At 42.4% G+C, this 14,804-nt stretch overlaps 1 protein-coding gene across 3 annotated transcripts in view; it reads left to right on the top strand.

Moving 5' to 3' along the window:
* The first annotated feature begins 3,154 nt into the window (after nucleotides 1-3,154).
* Nucleotides 3,155-14,804, top strand: part of da (transcription factor daughterless) — a 78,269-nt gene continuing 66,619 nt past the window's right edge. For all 3 annotated transcript variants that reach the window (XM_018451324.1, XM_018451322.1, XM_018451320.1), the window contains exon 1: nucleotides 3,155-3,763. In XM_018451324.1, the coding sequence (XP_018306826.1) occupies nucleotides 3,575-3,763 (189 nt within the window). In that variant the 5' untranslated portion in view covers nucleotides 3,155-3,574. The remainder of the gene's footprint in view (nucleotides 3,764-14,804) is intronic.

The following is a 14,804-nucleotide window of genomic DNA, read 5'->3' as shown; positions in this document are numbered from 1 at the left end:
TATAAATGCAAATACTTATATTATGCCATTCCTGCCATCAGAATTTGATTGCCGACTTACAATCGTCATAATATCTCGTTTATAAACGATCGCATCGCGTCATTAGGTCCAAGTAAAGTCAGGTCAGATATTAATTGGAGGCTCGTCGACAATTCCCGGTCGATCGACTCTTTCTTCTTTTTCTCCTCTCTCTCTTTTTTTTTTTAACGAGCTTCGCCTGTCGTATCCGGCGTTCGGGTGAGAGGAAAACTGGAACTCTCGCTCGTTTGCCAAGTGGGTTAGATTAGGTCGGGTGAGGTTAGGTAATTATAAACCTTCGGCCAGTCGCGTGGGTACGACACTAAAATTACTCACGAATATCCGACTAACGAGGCACCTTTGGCGCCACGAGATATCTCGTTTGTCCCCCTCCTTGACAGATTTTCCGAAATCGCGCGCGGTCATTACGGGGTCTTCTTCCGCCGTCATCCCCGCGAGCTCGCGCTCGCACGCGCAACGAAATGAAGATATTCTCGGCCACGATATCATTAAACTTCGCCGGGCGCGGTAAACAACGCCATTTAACTTCGCGCAAAAGTTAAGCACGCCACCTTAAAATTCGCCGACGATCCATTATACAGCGGGCGAGGCTCGCGCCGAGCTTTTAATTAACTGGGCGTCGGCGAGATCGGACAGTTTCAAAGAAACTCGCAATGGGACTCGTTACAACGTGAACCCGTCGTAAAGTTTTTCCCCGTTTTACGGAATCATATGAGGGATGCATTGATACGTAATTTGTGGATTAGATACTAGAATATAAATTCTACAAAGTCACAGTCGATCGTAACTTCGATCATATATTTATGCCTAAATTCTAAGCAGAATCGTAAGGCTCGTAATATATTCCTGTAAGACTTGTAAGAATTTTTAAGTGCTTATACCTTCATACAATATTTTTGCAGACAGTTTCTTACTAGCCACAAAATTTACAAGAAATGGTAGATATTTACGAATAATCGTAAATATCTACGATAAACGTCTTACGATACATTCGCATAAAATTAGAATACTAGTCATAAGTTCTTACAAATTTTACGAGAACACATTACGAGTCTTACGATTCTGCTTAGAATTGACCCATTAATCGTATCTTCGTCTATAAATTATTTTTTGGCATGTGTGGGTGGATTTTATTAATAGCGAGATATATTTTATATATAGCTTATTTACTACAACAAAACAACATAACTCAGAAAACAATGTTTTCTAGAAAATGAGTTTGAATGTTTTGAATCATTAAAATTTTGGAATATTAATTTTAAAAGTGTAGTATAATGACTGATAGAGGGATAAAAATATGTTCTTTTGAAATATAATATTCTTTCTTTCTTTTTTTTTTTGAAGTTTTCATTCTTTTTTCAATTGAATAAAAAGTGATCATTTTTTATATCTCTTTCTCTTTTTCTTTTCTGCAATTAATTAAAAAATGAACATTTTTTAAATTATGTCGTAGCAAATGAGTGACATTTCCTTTTTCTTGATACACATACATAAAAAAAAAGATACCAAATAATATGTGACTTACAAAAACTGTCTTACTATTTAATTAAAAAATTTTTGTTTCTGATCCGATAAACTCCGAAAAATTTTTAACTAAAATGTAAGAAAGTTTTTGTAAGTCATATCATTTGGTTATTTTAACCAAATTATGATTAGAACAAGACAATGTATTTACAATTTATTAACAAAATTATATAACACAGTTTATTCTAACCAAATTTTGATACCAACACAATTTTTTAATTAAAAGATAAGAAAATTTTTGTAGCTCACATATCATCAAAATAATGGTTTCTCATCAAACGTTTCATATCAAACGTTTCTCTCAGTGTAATAACGTAAGCAGTAGCAAATCCAAACTGTTGATTTTCTCAGTGATTACGTCTTATATCGCTTAAGCTTTTTTGTGTGCCATAGCCTTAATCGTAAAGGAAGATGGAGAACGGGACAGACTCGATCTCGTCACGACCGCGTATAGTGGCGCGTACTCTGAGGGTCGATCCTCTTTGTCCGTCCGTTGTTAGCGCCGCGAAGCTTTTTATCTCGTACGCCACTTTTCCGCGCGTGTACGCATACGAACGCACGCACGTACGCATCCACCCACACGCTCTCGTTCTCCGGGGTTCCGTCCTGCTCTCCTTCGCTCGCTCTCTTTCTGACTCAACAAGTGGACCGATGTTTTCGGCATGGTGCATAGCCTGCGGACAAGAGCGGAGCGAGAGAGAGAGAGAGAGAGAGAGAGAGAGAGAGAGAGAGAGAGAGAGAGAGAGAGAGAGAGAAAGCAATCCACCCACACTTTGCATTCGCGTTAGCTTGTCGCCGGTACACGAACGTCTGCTACTTCATAGACGCAAAAACGGCCCTATGCGTTTAGGGGTTGCTTCCTGCGTGAACAGAGCGTTAAAAGGACGAAAGGAATCATTGTCGAGTGAACGAACGAGAAGCGAGCGAGCGGAGCGAGCGATCGTACGGCGAGCGTGATGGCGCGCGGAGTGGGGTCTGTGCACGGGGTGTCGGTGGAAGGGATGGGAGCCCTTAACCGGTAGGGGGGTGGAAGGAGCCGTTGCGATCGCCTCCCCTCGCGACCGCGACGCGTCAGTCTCGTCGCGTATCCCGTGGAGAGAGGATCTTTCGCACGTCCGCTCTTCGACTCGCTCGCCGCTTCCTCCGCAACCGAGTATTCGCGACCAAGTGAATTCCAGTAGATACATCAGTAGACAAGTGAACGCGATCGCAGAACTCGAGAACCGAGCGCTACTCGCTCGCGGGCTTCAAAGGAGATGCGGCGCGCGCGATAGGACGCCACCGCCGGACGGGTTTCCTCTCTCGCGTGCCATCCGCGTTCTAACCTCGAAAACGGCGACCCCCGACGCCATGCAGCTGGTGGAGCGACGACAGCGATCGCGCGCGTGTGCGTCGTGATGCGCGTGCACTACGCGGTGACGTTCCCGTGTCTCCCCGAGCGAGCGAATGAACGATTACGGCGCGCTAATGATTCCGCGCGCGAATCCGCGAAGGGGACGAAAATCGTGCAGCGATATCGATAACCAGCGATAAGATACTCGGTGCTCACAGGCTTCCGGTCGCGCATCTCCTTTTTACTCTCCTCCCTCCCGTACGTATCTCTCTTTCTTTTTCTCTTTTTCCCTTTCCGTCTGTACCGCGTTCTCGAAATTTTGTGACAAGTGCGTGGTATGTTCGCTCTGACGGGGACGCGACTTCGCACTCCCTTCGACCGTTCTCGTGCCGCGGACTCTGCGAAGCGGATCCTCGTCACGTGACGACGCGTGCTCCTCTGGATCCCCCCTCCCCTTCCCCGCGCCGCCGGTGAGATTTTTAGCGACGATGACAACGGCGCGCGGTCGTTCGCCGCGAGACGCCGACGTCGCTAGGGTCTGACGTCGGAGCGTATCGGTGACGACGCCGCGATCTATCGCGCCGCGCGCTCGAACACTCGCCGCGCTTCGCGGATCATCCGCGAATCCAACGGCCACGTGCCTGTTCCCGTTGTGTTGCCGGTCCCCGCCTGTGAGTTATGCAGTCTAACACGATACTCCGCTCCGACGTCGGCAGTACGGAGAAACTGATGGGCAACAACAATAATCTCAACAACAACGGCTCGCCGGGGGCAGACATAATGTTCCAGATGGAGGACGAGGGCCTCACGCAGTTGGGCAGCGTCTTTCAATCGGCCTACCAGTCGATCGTGGGCGGCGGTCCTCAGGTAAAAGATCGAGGGACGCCCTCATTCACCGATCCGATTACTCGGAGGGTACGATGGGATGAGACTTCCCGAATTTATCTTCGATATTAGAGATTTGTATCTGCGGGAGGGACTGAAATAAAATACTAAAATATTAAAATATTACGTAAATAATATGTTATATTTTTCAGTTCATCTATTTTCTTTTCGTGAAAATTATATATTTGTTTCGCAATTTTATCGAGCCAATCGTGCTCCGTTTTTCTTGCATTTCATCATAGGAATCTATCTGCGCAGGAGGAATTTAAATAATTAAACTATCGCATAAATAATATATTATATTTAGTACATCTATTTGTTTTTGTGAGAATTATATTTGTCGCAATTTTACCGAATCGTGCTTTGTTTTTCCTGTATTTCAGTATTAGGAAATTCTCCATCTGCTGGAGGGGCTTAATTAAGGCTTCCTAAATGTATCTTCAATATTAGATTTATGTCTGCGGGAGGGACTTAAATAATTAAAGTACCGCGTAAATAATTTATTATATTTAGTATATTTGTTTATTTTCGTGAAAATTATCTTTGTCGTAATTTTATCGAGCGAATCATGCCCCCGTTTCTCTTGCGTTTCAAAGTAGCAGAAATTATCGATCGCAATTGATGTAATTTGGAAAATTGATTTGGTTCAGCAGGATCGTTTTCTCCTTATTTCGATATTATTATTTCGCTCTCGAATCTCTCATTTATAGCAATTTTAAATCGGCGCTTCTGACTCGGTGAAATACGATTTCGTCCGCGTCCAATGTAATTTAATCTGTACGGTATCACCCGATGTGTGCGCGTATAACGGGGGAAAGCGCGAAAAATCGTACATCGCGAGGAATCTTTCCGACAGAAGAGGCGAGCGGAACTTTCTACGAAAAATGTAAATTCCCCCTTGAGATTCCGACGACGTCTCGGCACGGGAAAGACGTTTTTCTCCAAAGCGGATTGCGCGTCAATCGTGAATAGGGGTGGGATGGCGGCCGGGACGGATTGAAGGGACCGTACACGTTTTACGATTTTTCCCCGTGCACCCGACGGAGCGTGTGGAGCACGCTATCGGCACAATGACGTCAGAATTACGTCACGACATGGCCGCTCTCACGTGGGCGGGCTCGGTGTCGTTCGACTCGCTCTTTTTGCGTCCTTCCTCGATTGTACAGGGTGCTCTAAAAATTTTTATGACCCGGCGCGACGAATTGTGCTCCCCTCCCCTCCCTATATAAAATCGGACGCGAACGGCGACCTTTCGATGAAATATCGGACGCACAAACTCGCGAACTGTCCTCCTGTGGTCCGCACCGTTCGATTGAAATTGATGGTACGCGCTAACTTTCCAGCTGATTTGAATAAACGACGGCTTGGGCTCTCTAGGTTGCGACCTAATATGAGATCCTTGAATGTCAGAGGGCGGTTGACGCCGGGTTTAGCTGCATATTGTTTCGGGAATACTTTTCCAAAACCGATAGGTCGGAAGACGCCGGCACGGAATATCGCGCTTCCTCAAAACTAGAACAGGCGATATCATTCTGCGCCCTGGAGATAGGATAAATCCTACATCCTGTCGAGATAGCGTATCCTTTCTTCTCGCGCTATCGACTAATATTGCTCGCTCTAGTTTCACAATGTAATCTGCCTGCCTTACCGCCCGGTCCCCGTATTGGGCGTGTTGTATCGTCGACGGGTGCTTATCATTAAAAAATAAATGAATGTAACTCGGCTGGGTCGGATTTGCTAGAGTATTAGTCCGAGATAAACGAGAACCGGATGAGGACGCGTTTTTCATTGCAAATTTAAATGTGGGAAAAGTGACTTCAGTACATATCATATATATGTGTGTGTGATTAGTTTTCCGTGGAAAAATAACATCTTACACTGCATACAAATAGGTACAGGGTTTCCACAAAACTGAAAATCAGGGAAATGTCATGGAGATTGAAAATGGTCAGGGAAAGGTCAGGGAATTTTGCAAAATTTCCTGGAAAATTAAAATTCTTGGCTTTAAAGAAATTTAATATACGTACATCACACCTACGCAGTCTTGGAATACTATCGACTTAACGATTAAAAATGCAAGCAGTGTCAGCAACATTAAGGGGATCCTAAAGCGGAGCTCGAACTCCGATGAAGTCACTAGATGTCGCTGTTTTTCCAGCGCATCGACATGTCTTTATATGCTACCATACCAATATCTCACGCAACCTATGATACACGCAGTCGCACGTTCGTGTCAATTTTCGTATAACAAATTTCGTCGCGACAAAGCGTCTAAGTCTAATTCTAAGAACTCGACGTTATTTATTCGTGTGTGTGCAAACTACGTGTTTGTGGATTACTATTTCGTAAGTACAGGTTGCAAAACTTTCGTATCAAGCAAATGTTGTCACGATTTGACAGCTTCAGACGCTATGTTACACTAAGAAATGGTAAAACTATATCAATTTCGAAATTTTTGGTCGTCCTCGGCATAAACTCCACCTTACAAACACGTATTAATGCGTATACTTTAATTCTGAAAAAGGATTTTCGAATTTGTGAAAGAGAAAAAAGTAGTTGTACAAAAATTATATGATTTAGTCGGTGATATAGATGGCTTTAGGATCTCCTCAATAGTAATTTAAATTGTTACACTGAAAGACATCTAAAAATATCTGAAACATCTGAAAATAATTTTGTTCGACCATCAAAATAATTTTACAGGAATCTTAAACACGATGAGCAAGCTGCAAAATGTTTTGATATTCTAGCAATCAATTTTGTCATCCTATCTATTTATTTTGATGATCTAGCTAAATTTTTAGACTTTTCAGCAAAATTGCTCTTTCAGTGTATGTTAGATTGATCTCAACAAAATATTTAATAAATCGAAAGAACTCAAAATTTCAAAATATTTTTGAAGTCAGAGAAAATTATGAATTTTTGAAAATCAAGGAAAAGTCATGGAATTTTATGACGAGGAATTCATGACAATCTTGAAATATGAGTTTACATTTAAACGTGTAGTATAGTGTCATTTTTACATGAAAAATTAAATAATACACATATACTGAGTCCTTTTTTACACACTTGAATTTGCAGTGTTCGCTTAAGTGTGCTCTCCGAGCAGGACAGAATATATCGTTGCCAAAATATATACACACTTGACGCGGCTCGCGAAGCTCGGCAGCGCGATAACACGGCTAGCTTGTAAGAATTTCGCGAAATCAGAAATTCGCTCGACGACGGGGGAGAGGAATATCGCGCCGGGAATGCCGGGACTGCAGTCGCGGCAGAGGGGCGGGAGGGACAATGTCTATTCCGACATTGCGAGTCAGCGCGTATACGGCGAAGTGACTCATCATCCCCGCATTGTTTCGTTAAATGGAATTTCTATCTAATTTAAATGCGGCTTAGCTAGAAATAATGCGATTATGCGTTAGCTTATTCTGTTTGTTAATCTCCTTTGCACACCATTGTTACCCCCGTCGACGGGTGAGGGAGATGGGCGGCGGAGGACGATGCGAGAAAGGGAGACGAGGAGCTCCCCCTCCCCTCTTGCCCCTCTTTTACGTTCCCCTCTCGCCGACTTGCCATTTTGTACGGCACTGTACATTATTTCAGTACAGTCTACACAGCCGCTAGATCCTCTCTGGCTTATGGACTGTTCGCAGCGGTTCTCCTTTTCGACCTGCGACTGCAAATTTAATCTGACTATCCTTGGATTTTCTCCACTTAAGTAGGATTAGTCTATGGAATGTTTAATTTAATTTTTAAAATGTTTTTTTTCTGTAATTTAGAAATTTTTTTTTCAACTAATTTAAGAATATTGACTGAAACGTAAATGGATCGGCGTTGATACAATTAATGGAAACTTGTCGTAATTTGTTAATTTAATTTTCTACTGCGATGCAGTACGTACCAAGTTCGCCGTTTTCTAACTGAATTATGACGGGCGATAATGCGTCAATTAAGCCGGGAGCTTGTAACGTTATTGCACAAAGGAATCTAATTTACTACTCCATTTTTAGAATATCGGCATTAGGTCTAATGGCGCGATCTGTAATTACTTATTCTTGACTGGGCGACCTCTTTTTCATCTCTCCGCCTTTGGGACCGGCTCGATCGGACGACTTATTAACGCTAACGGTACAAAAGCATTGTAATTATGCCTCTCGCGTTATGCCGAGCAAAAGACGTATTTAATGACGCAAAGCGTTATGAGACAAATGAGATCGAGTAGGTCACGCATTTACGCTGTGTTAGATCGACAGCTGTCGGTCCATTATTTCAGTATCTTCGTCATCAATTTCAATTCGCTTAATTGCCGCTTCTAAGAAAATAACACGACTAATAATGATTAATCGATGGAATCGGAATTACGGGACTGTATTACAAAAGTGAAGTTTTCGATACCTACATTGTTTTAAATGTCACTAGTTATTAAAGTAGGTAAATAAAAAAGTTATACAGTTATGTCATTAATTTTATATCGATTATATAAAATTAAGAATACAATGTGAACTGAAATGAATGTAAAACAGATAATGCAAACGAAACTACCACTTGCAGGGTAGTTACTCGAATTCCATTGTGATAGATCTTTGTCGATTTATTTTTTTATCGAATTTCTTTTTTTTAGTAAAACATCACGTCAGATAAACTTAATATTTGCAGCTTATTTCCCGCGATTGTTTTGACCACAGAGACCGCTTCGTCGTTCGTTCGTGCGAGGGAAAACTGCACGGTGCGTTGCAACGAGAATTCCCAGGGCCGTATTTCGCGGAAGTCACTCCGGATTAACTGCATTAAAGTTTCTCCGCGGCTCCCTTAAAATATTGCAACGGCTTAAACGTTTTTTAACGCCGAAACTTTTGCCTCCCTCGATTTATTCGAGAGCGAAATTATCCGTTATTTACCGAGCGAGAGAGCGGTAGGAAGGAGGACGGTGGTGGAAGTATTCTTTCTCTTTCTCTCTCCGTTTCTCACTTTTTTTTCTTGGCTTCCCTCATCTCTCGGCGGCGCTTTCGTGTGTCTGGCGAAACCAGTTTTTGATCGCGCCGGGTTAAGGGCGGCCATTTCCGGTCCGCGCGCGCCTTCCTCCCTCCTTCTCTCCGTCCCTCTCCGCGTCCCTCATATCCGGTACGGCACTTGCAACGTTTTAAACCCGCTGCTCTCTCTGGTACACTCGGACGACCTTTTTTTCCCCCCGAGAGCTTGTCGAGCGTAAAATCTTCCCCGGCGCGGCGCGTCGGGACGACGGGAAGGGCGACGGCGGCGCTCGAAAAATAGACAAAAAATCCACCTTCATTATGAAACGTTATCTTTCTTTACGTCCGACTTAATTAGCTCGCCGCGTCCATTTTGGGGTATTACAATGCGCGGACCTGGAGCAACCTCGGGTGAAAATTAAGTCGCTCGTGCTGTCGCACGTGAATCACTTTGATAGATTAAGCTACAACGATAAAATTCAATTTGATTTTCCGCCGAGGGGCCACATTGTATGTAATTTTGTTGTGGGTTTTTAATTTTTTTTTTTTTTTTTCAAAAATTAATAATCGAAGAAATTTATCCGTATTTGTCTCGGATAATAAGTGGATACATGCAACAGACGTTTGCATTTATTCGGTTGTTTTACGACGTCGCGTTGAGACCTGCCATTTCGATGTTATTAATGAAGATTCATATTACGTGCTTCGCCGCGATGGCGCGTTTCTCTATAAGCTCGTTTCAGCCGGATACAGAGGAAGATAGAGCTAAGAAAAATAACACACATCTACCTCGCCGCATAATAAATGGCTTGTCATAACTGCTCCCATTTTTGCATAATCCTATCATGGATTAATGAATTCAATTTCTTCATGCTTCCACAGCCGTGACAATTTGGAAGCTGCACGATTCTTTCGTATCTCGTATCTCTTTTCCTACAAAAATCCGATTAATATGCAGAATAACGTATGCATACTCGAATTTATTGAAACGAATTTCTCGGAGCGAATGGGAAGAAACACGAAAGCGAAAGTGGCTGTCGATTGCGGTGGTCCAGCGGCACGCCCGCTTCAATTAAGATGAAAATTTGAGAGAATCGCGCGCGCGTGCAGGTCGGATTGGTGAGATCGTGAAAGCCACCGCCGTCGTCGTCGTTGTCGAATCGTCGTGGCGTTTGGCGTTTTACGAGTGATCCACGCGCGGTCGATCGTCAGGAAAATAACGCTCACGCGCGCTCGCTTTGGAGGTCGGTATAATTGCCTCGAGAGAGAGAAAGGAAAAAAAAGAATCAATGAAACCGATAGGTCCGTTACGTCGCTCCGTTTCACCTGCCTTCCCACGGTGCGCGTTACCGGTGCGGCCAAATTTACTCCGAGTAGAACGCGGTGGTCGTGTCGATGTTGTACGTGTATATTGGTCACGTGTGAATGTGTGCTATATCTGAAATTCTGTCCTTCGGAACATTTTTATGAACTGGCACAAAGTAATCGATAATGTGGAATCTAATGTTTCTCGAACGTTATGATTTGTTTTAAAATTTTACGCAGATGGCTCTTAAGCTTTTATTCGATTTTCTCGTTACTTACTCGTCCGTTTTCATTATTTCAAGAAATTGAAAGGAATGTTGTTGCTCCATAAAAAAATCTTGGCGATGAGAGCCACTGATCACGCGAGTGCTAGGTTAAAAGCGGCAATGAATAGAATTGATATAAATGGGACGGCGACCTGGCTTCAGTCTCGAAGTTGATTGTTTTTTCTTTCCTCTACCGTCGAATTGGTCGACAAGTGCCACTTTATTATCGCAACGAGTTCGTTACCGTGCTTTTACCGAATCATCTGTATGAAGTCGATTAAGGTAGGAAAATTTGCGCCCGCGAAATACACGTACCTTCTCTGTAGGTATTAACGAACAGATGATTCTGCAATCAAATAATTTTTATTTATTATTTTAATAGAATTTTTATTAGTCTGTCATTAGGCATTATTTTCATGCACAATTATCTTTGATCGTCCATGTATTACTTTACAACAATACGTATGAAATAATTTTGAAAAAAGGGCGATAATTTGGCGTCAAATTCGATAGAAATTATACCGTTACTTCTACGAATTTAACATTCAATCTTGCTGAATTATCGCACTTCTTTCTTTTAAATTGTTTCACATCATCAAATAATGAATGGAAGATCAGAAACAATTTGACATGAAAATAATACCTAATGACATACTAATAAAAATTGTATTGAAATATAAATAAAATTATTTGACTGTACAATAGTTTCGGTGTTGTAATTACATCTGTTTACAAAATATACTTTCCTTTGCGCGCGGTGAACTTTATCTGGATCAAGTGAAAGAAACGATATTTACGCCCACTCATTACGATTCGTTGGGCAATCGCGGAAAGCTAGACACTAGGAGTCGCGGAAATTCCATGACGGCGGCAGTTCCGGTCGATCGTCGCCGCCCATCTCGTAATCTATGGTTGGGATTAGCATTAGTACCCGACACGTATGCGTAACCCATATGATCGCGCTTGTAGCTACAAGTTACGCGCGCGCACGCGGTACGTATATGTACATATACACGCTCGTATGCACACGCCGTACCTATAACGCTGCTCTTCTCTCCGTTTATCTCTCTCGTGCTTGCGCGCGACTCTACGGTTTAGCACAACATATATATATATATATATTACTCCAAACTATATATATATATATATATACAAATATATATGTATATGTGTATGTACACACCCGCGTCTAAACAGATACGATAGATACGGTGGTTACAAACATATTCGCGCGCGGCGGCGCGCGCGAGGTATAATTAGACGCGGCCTAGAGCCGTACTAATAGCGGTATCCTAGGACCCCAACACACGTCTGCCGATATATCCATTGCTGGTAACCATTATCCCCGGGTTCTGTTTGTGCGGATACGTCGCCTCCGGGACACGCGTACTCCGTACATATACACATGCACACAGGAGCGCACTCGTGTCCGCACGTGCGTTGTTTCTCTGTGGACGCGCGTGTTTGCACGCGCGCGAGAGCATGCATTTGCCCGTACCTACCGTTATATGCGTTGCGCATATTCTGTGTGCATATATGTACTTAAGTCAGCGTACATATATGTGTGGTGTGTGTATGTGCGTGTGTGTGTGCGTGGCTGTGTGTTTGTATGCACATATAAAGCGTATGTGCGTCCGTGTGTACATGTTTATACCTGTGTGCGTGCGATACTAATGAAGCCGCGCGCTCTACGCGATTATGACAATTAGCATCGGCGAGGTCGAGCGATCGAAAAATAAGAAACGTACGTACAACGATTGCCGACTCCGTTCGCGCTCCCGTTTGATGTATATTTTCGGTCGGCTTGTGCTATAAATGTGAAACGCATATAATCGTAAATTAATACCCGGGCAGTTACGGCTGCGACTCTATTCCACGTTGCACTCCGAGCGCTTATAAAGTATTCATGTACTCTGTTTGCGCGCCGCTTTCAGTTCCCGATTAATTGCGATGAAACTGGTGATCCTTCCAAGATCCGATATTGTTATTTTTAGTAATTTATTAGAATTATAAATATTTAATTTGTAGAAATTTATAGAAAAATTGCTATTGTGTTTATATAATTCTTTTTAAAACATGGATTCCAATGCATTATATATGATATTGATACGGCTGCGTTTATTATACAGATGTTTGAAAAACGCAACTTAACTTTTATAGAAATTTAACTTTTGCGAGAAAGCCACTGTAGTAGCACTGAAACATTGTCATGTTTCGAGGCAAGAAATACAATAAAAAAAAACAATGAATTATCACAAATCTTATTTAAGTTGTACTCTGAAAAAAAATTTATGAAATTTTAATAAATGTTTGTTTAGATAATTCCAATGGGATATTTGCTTACAGTAAATAAATATTTATTCAATTTAAAAAATTATTCTCAAATTTAATTATCATTTTTTAAAATAAAAATAAATATTTATTAATATTTCATAAAATTTTTTTCAGTGTAAAATTTTAAAAATACATCCCTGTCGTTTAAAAATTAATGAAGCCTTTATAGATTAATATCTGTTTAGATATTTAAATGAAAACTTATTTAAATGAAAATCTTTTTACATTTATATCCGAATGGGGAAGTACCTTTAGTTTGACATCTTTGTCAATTTTTAGAGCGCGAGCTGCGCTAGTTGTTCGCGCGTCATCGAATGAATATTTGATGCCGAAACTTTACTTTCCCGAGTTTCTTTCGTACTGTCGAGTATTTAAAATATATATGTATATCAGCGAAGTAGAACGGCAGTACGTTAAAGCGACGACTGAAAACGCCACGATTAGGAAGTAACTACGCGGCGCCGGATATCTCGATTATCTTCCAACGATCATCCTCCCTCTGAACCGGAGCGTGTATGCGTTCTCGAAACTGGCGCGTGTATACACGGACGCTCGCAAACGCGCAGGCATATGTCTACGCGAATACACGCTTGCACACGTACGCATCCGCGCATACGTACACATGCGGGTGCGCATTTCCTCCGTATATCTACCAGCGCAATATAACAGCAACGTCACATACGAGCCGCGTATGCTGATCTGCTGCAGGAGCGTGCGCGCGTATCCGTGTCTGTGAGTACTGTATGGACACCATATATACGTCCGATTATTAGTGTGTCACACACGCTTGATTTGGTAGCGGGCTTATAACGCCCGCTATAGCGCCGAGAGGCGCCAGCTGGATGTTTCGAAACATATCCTCCAACGCATCCTCCCCCCTGAACGCGAACTTCAATCTCGCGTACGTTCGTTCCCCTGATCCTCCGCCGATCCTCTGTTCGCGTTGATGATGATGACGTTGATGATGATGGGACTTGCGATGTGTTGCGATGCCGCACTAGACCGCGATTAAATAATCGAGATTTTCTGGGGGAAGTAAAGTGTCGCGAAAACGAGACGATATATCGAGCCTCAGGTGAAATAATCGATACTGAACTTCTGAAGTCGTACTTATGAATTTCCTGTAACATCATATAATTACGCGTGGAGCTACCTGTACATAATACGCAAATCGCAAAACGTAGTTTGCAAATATAGACGCAGAATGAAGATCTGCGTTTTGCGAATAGCGACCTATATAGATAAATGTCATTAGTTGCGTTCAGCAGAGAAACCAGCTTTTCGACTGTTGTAAAATTCTTTGATGTGATTGATTTTGTCCTTAGTTCTTCATTGGATCTAAATGTGTAAACCAATCGTATTAAAAAATCGTAGTTGTGCGAAGCTACTTTTTCTGCTGAACGCAGCCATTAACTTCTGCGCTGCGGCGACTGCGTTGACCAATGACAGAACGGCAAAGATTAGCGGGAATGAATTTTGTATTTGCTCATTTATCAGCAGAGTCTTTTTACAAATTTTCGTGATGTAGAAAATATCAGACAATTAGTTTCTCTAACCTGCTTAAATTAAAATGTCAACTGCTGTCGCAGTTCAATTCATTGCGATTGGTTTACATCTGCGTGTATCTTGTGTGCAGTGATACGTCATTCTGCGTCTGCGAATTACGTTTTGCGATTTGCGAATTATGTAGAAGCGACTTTACGTTGTAAATATAAAAGATTATATCAATTCTAATTATTTTTCTGTGATGACATACATTATTTCAGCGCAGAAGTGACAATTATGAATTTTATATTAATGTGAAACAGACCTCCACGATCTCGTAATCGAAATTAGACACGGCGTACGGTCGTGCGCGCATTTTAATTATCATTCGCAACGGCACGGAATTTATAGTCATGCTAATTGTGTACGGCATCAGTATTGATACACATCGTGCGACGGCTTGCACGATCCGCGTGCGCCAATAACACAGCGTGGAGAATTTATTAACATGGTCGTAGGACAGGGAATACACGAGGCCGTTTAACGGCGTTGCCAAACGGCGAATGCGATGGATTAGGCATCGCGATTACCATTTCCGCCGATGGCTACGTGGACCACTGATGTGGCTCTTTCATCTTAATATCGTACGAGTGGGCGTCGCCC

This window comes from Mycetomoellerius zeteki, unplaced genomic scaffold (assembly GCF_001594055.1).
Source record: "Mycetomoellerius zeteki isolate Tzet28-1 unplaced genomic scaffold, Tzet1.0 scaffold31, whole genome shotgun sequence".
NCBI classification, from domain to species: Eukaryota; Metazoa; Arthropoda; class Insecta; order Hymenoptera; family Formicidae; genus Mycetomoellerius; species Mycetomoellerius zeteki.
The sequence above is the reverse complement of the archived record's forward strand: the minus strand, read 5'-3'. Positions and strand labels throughout refer to the sequence as shown.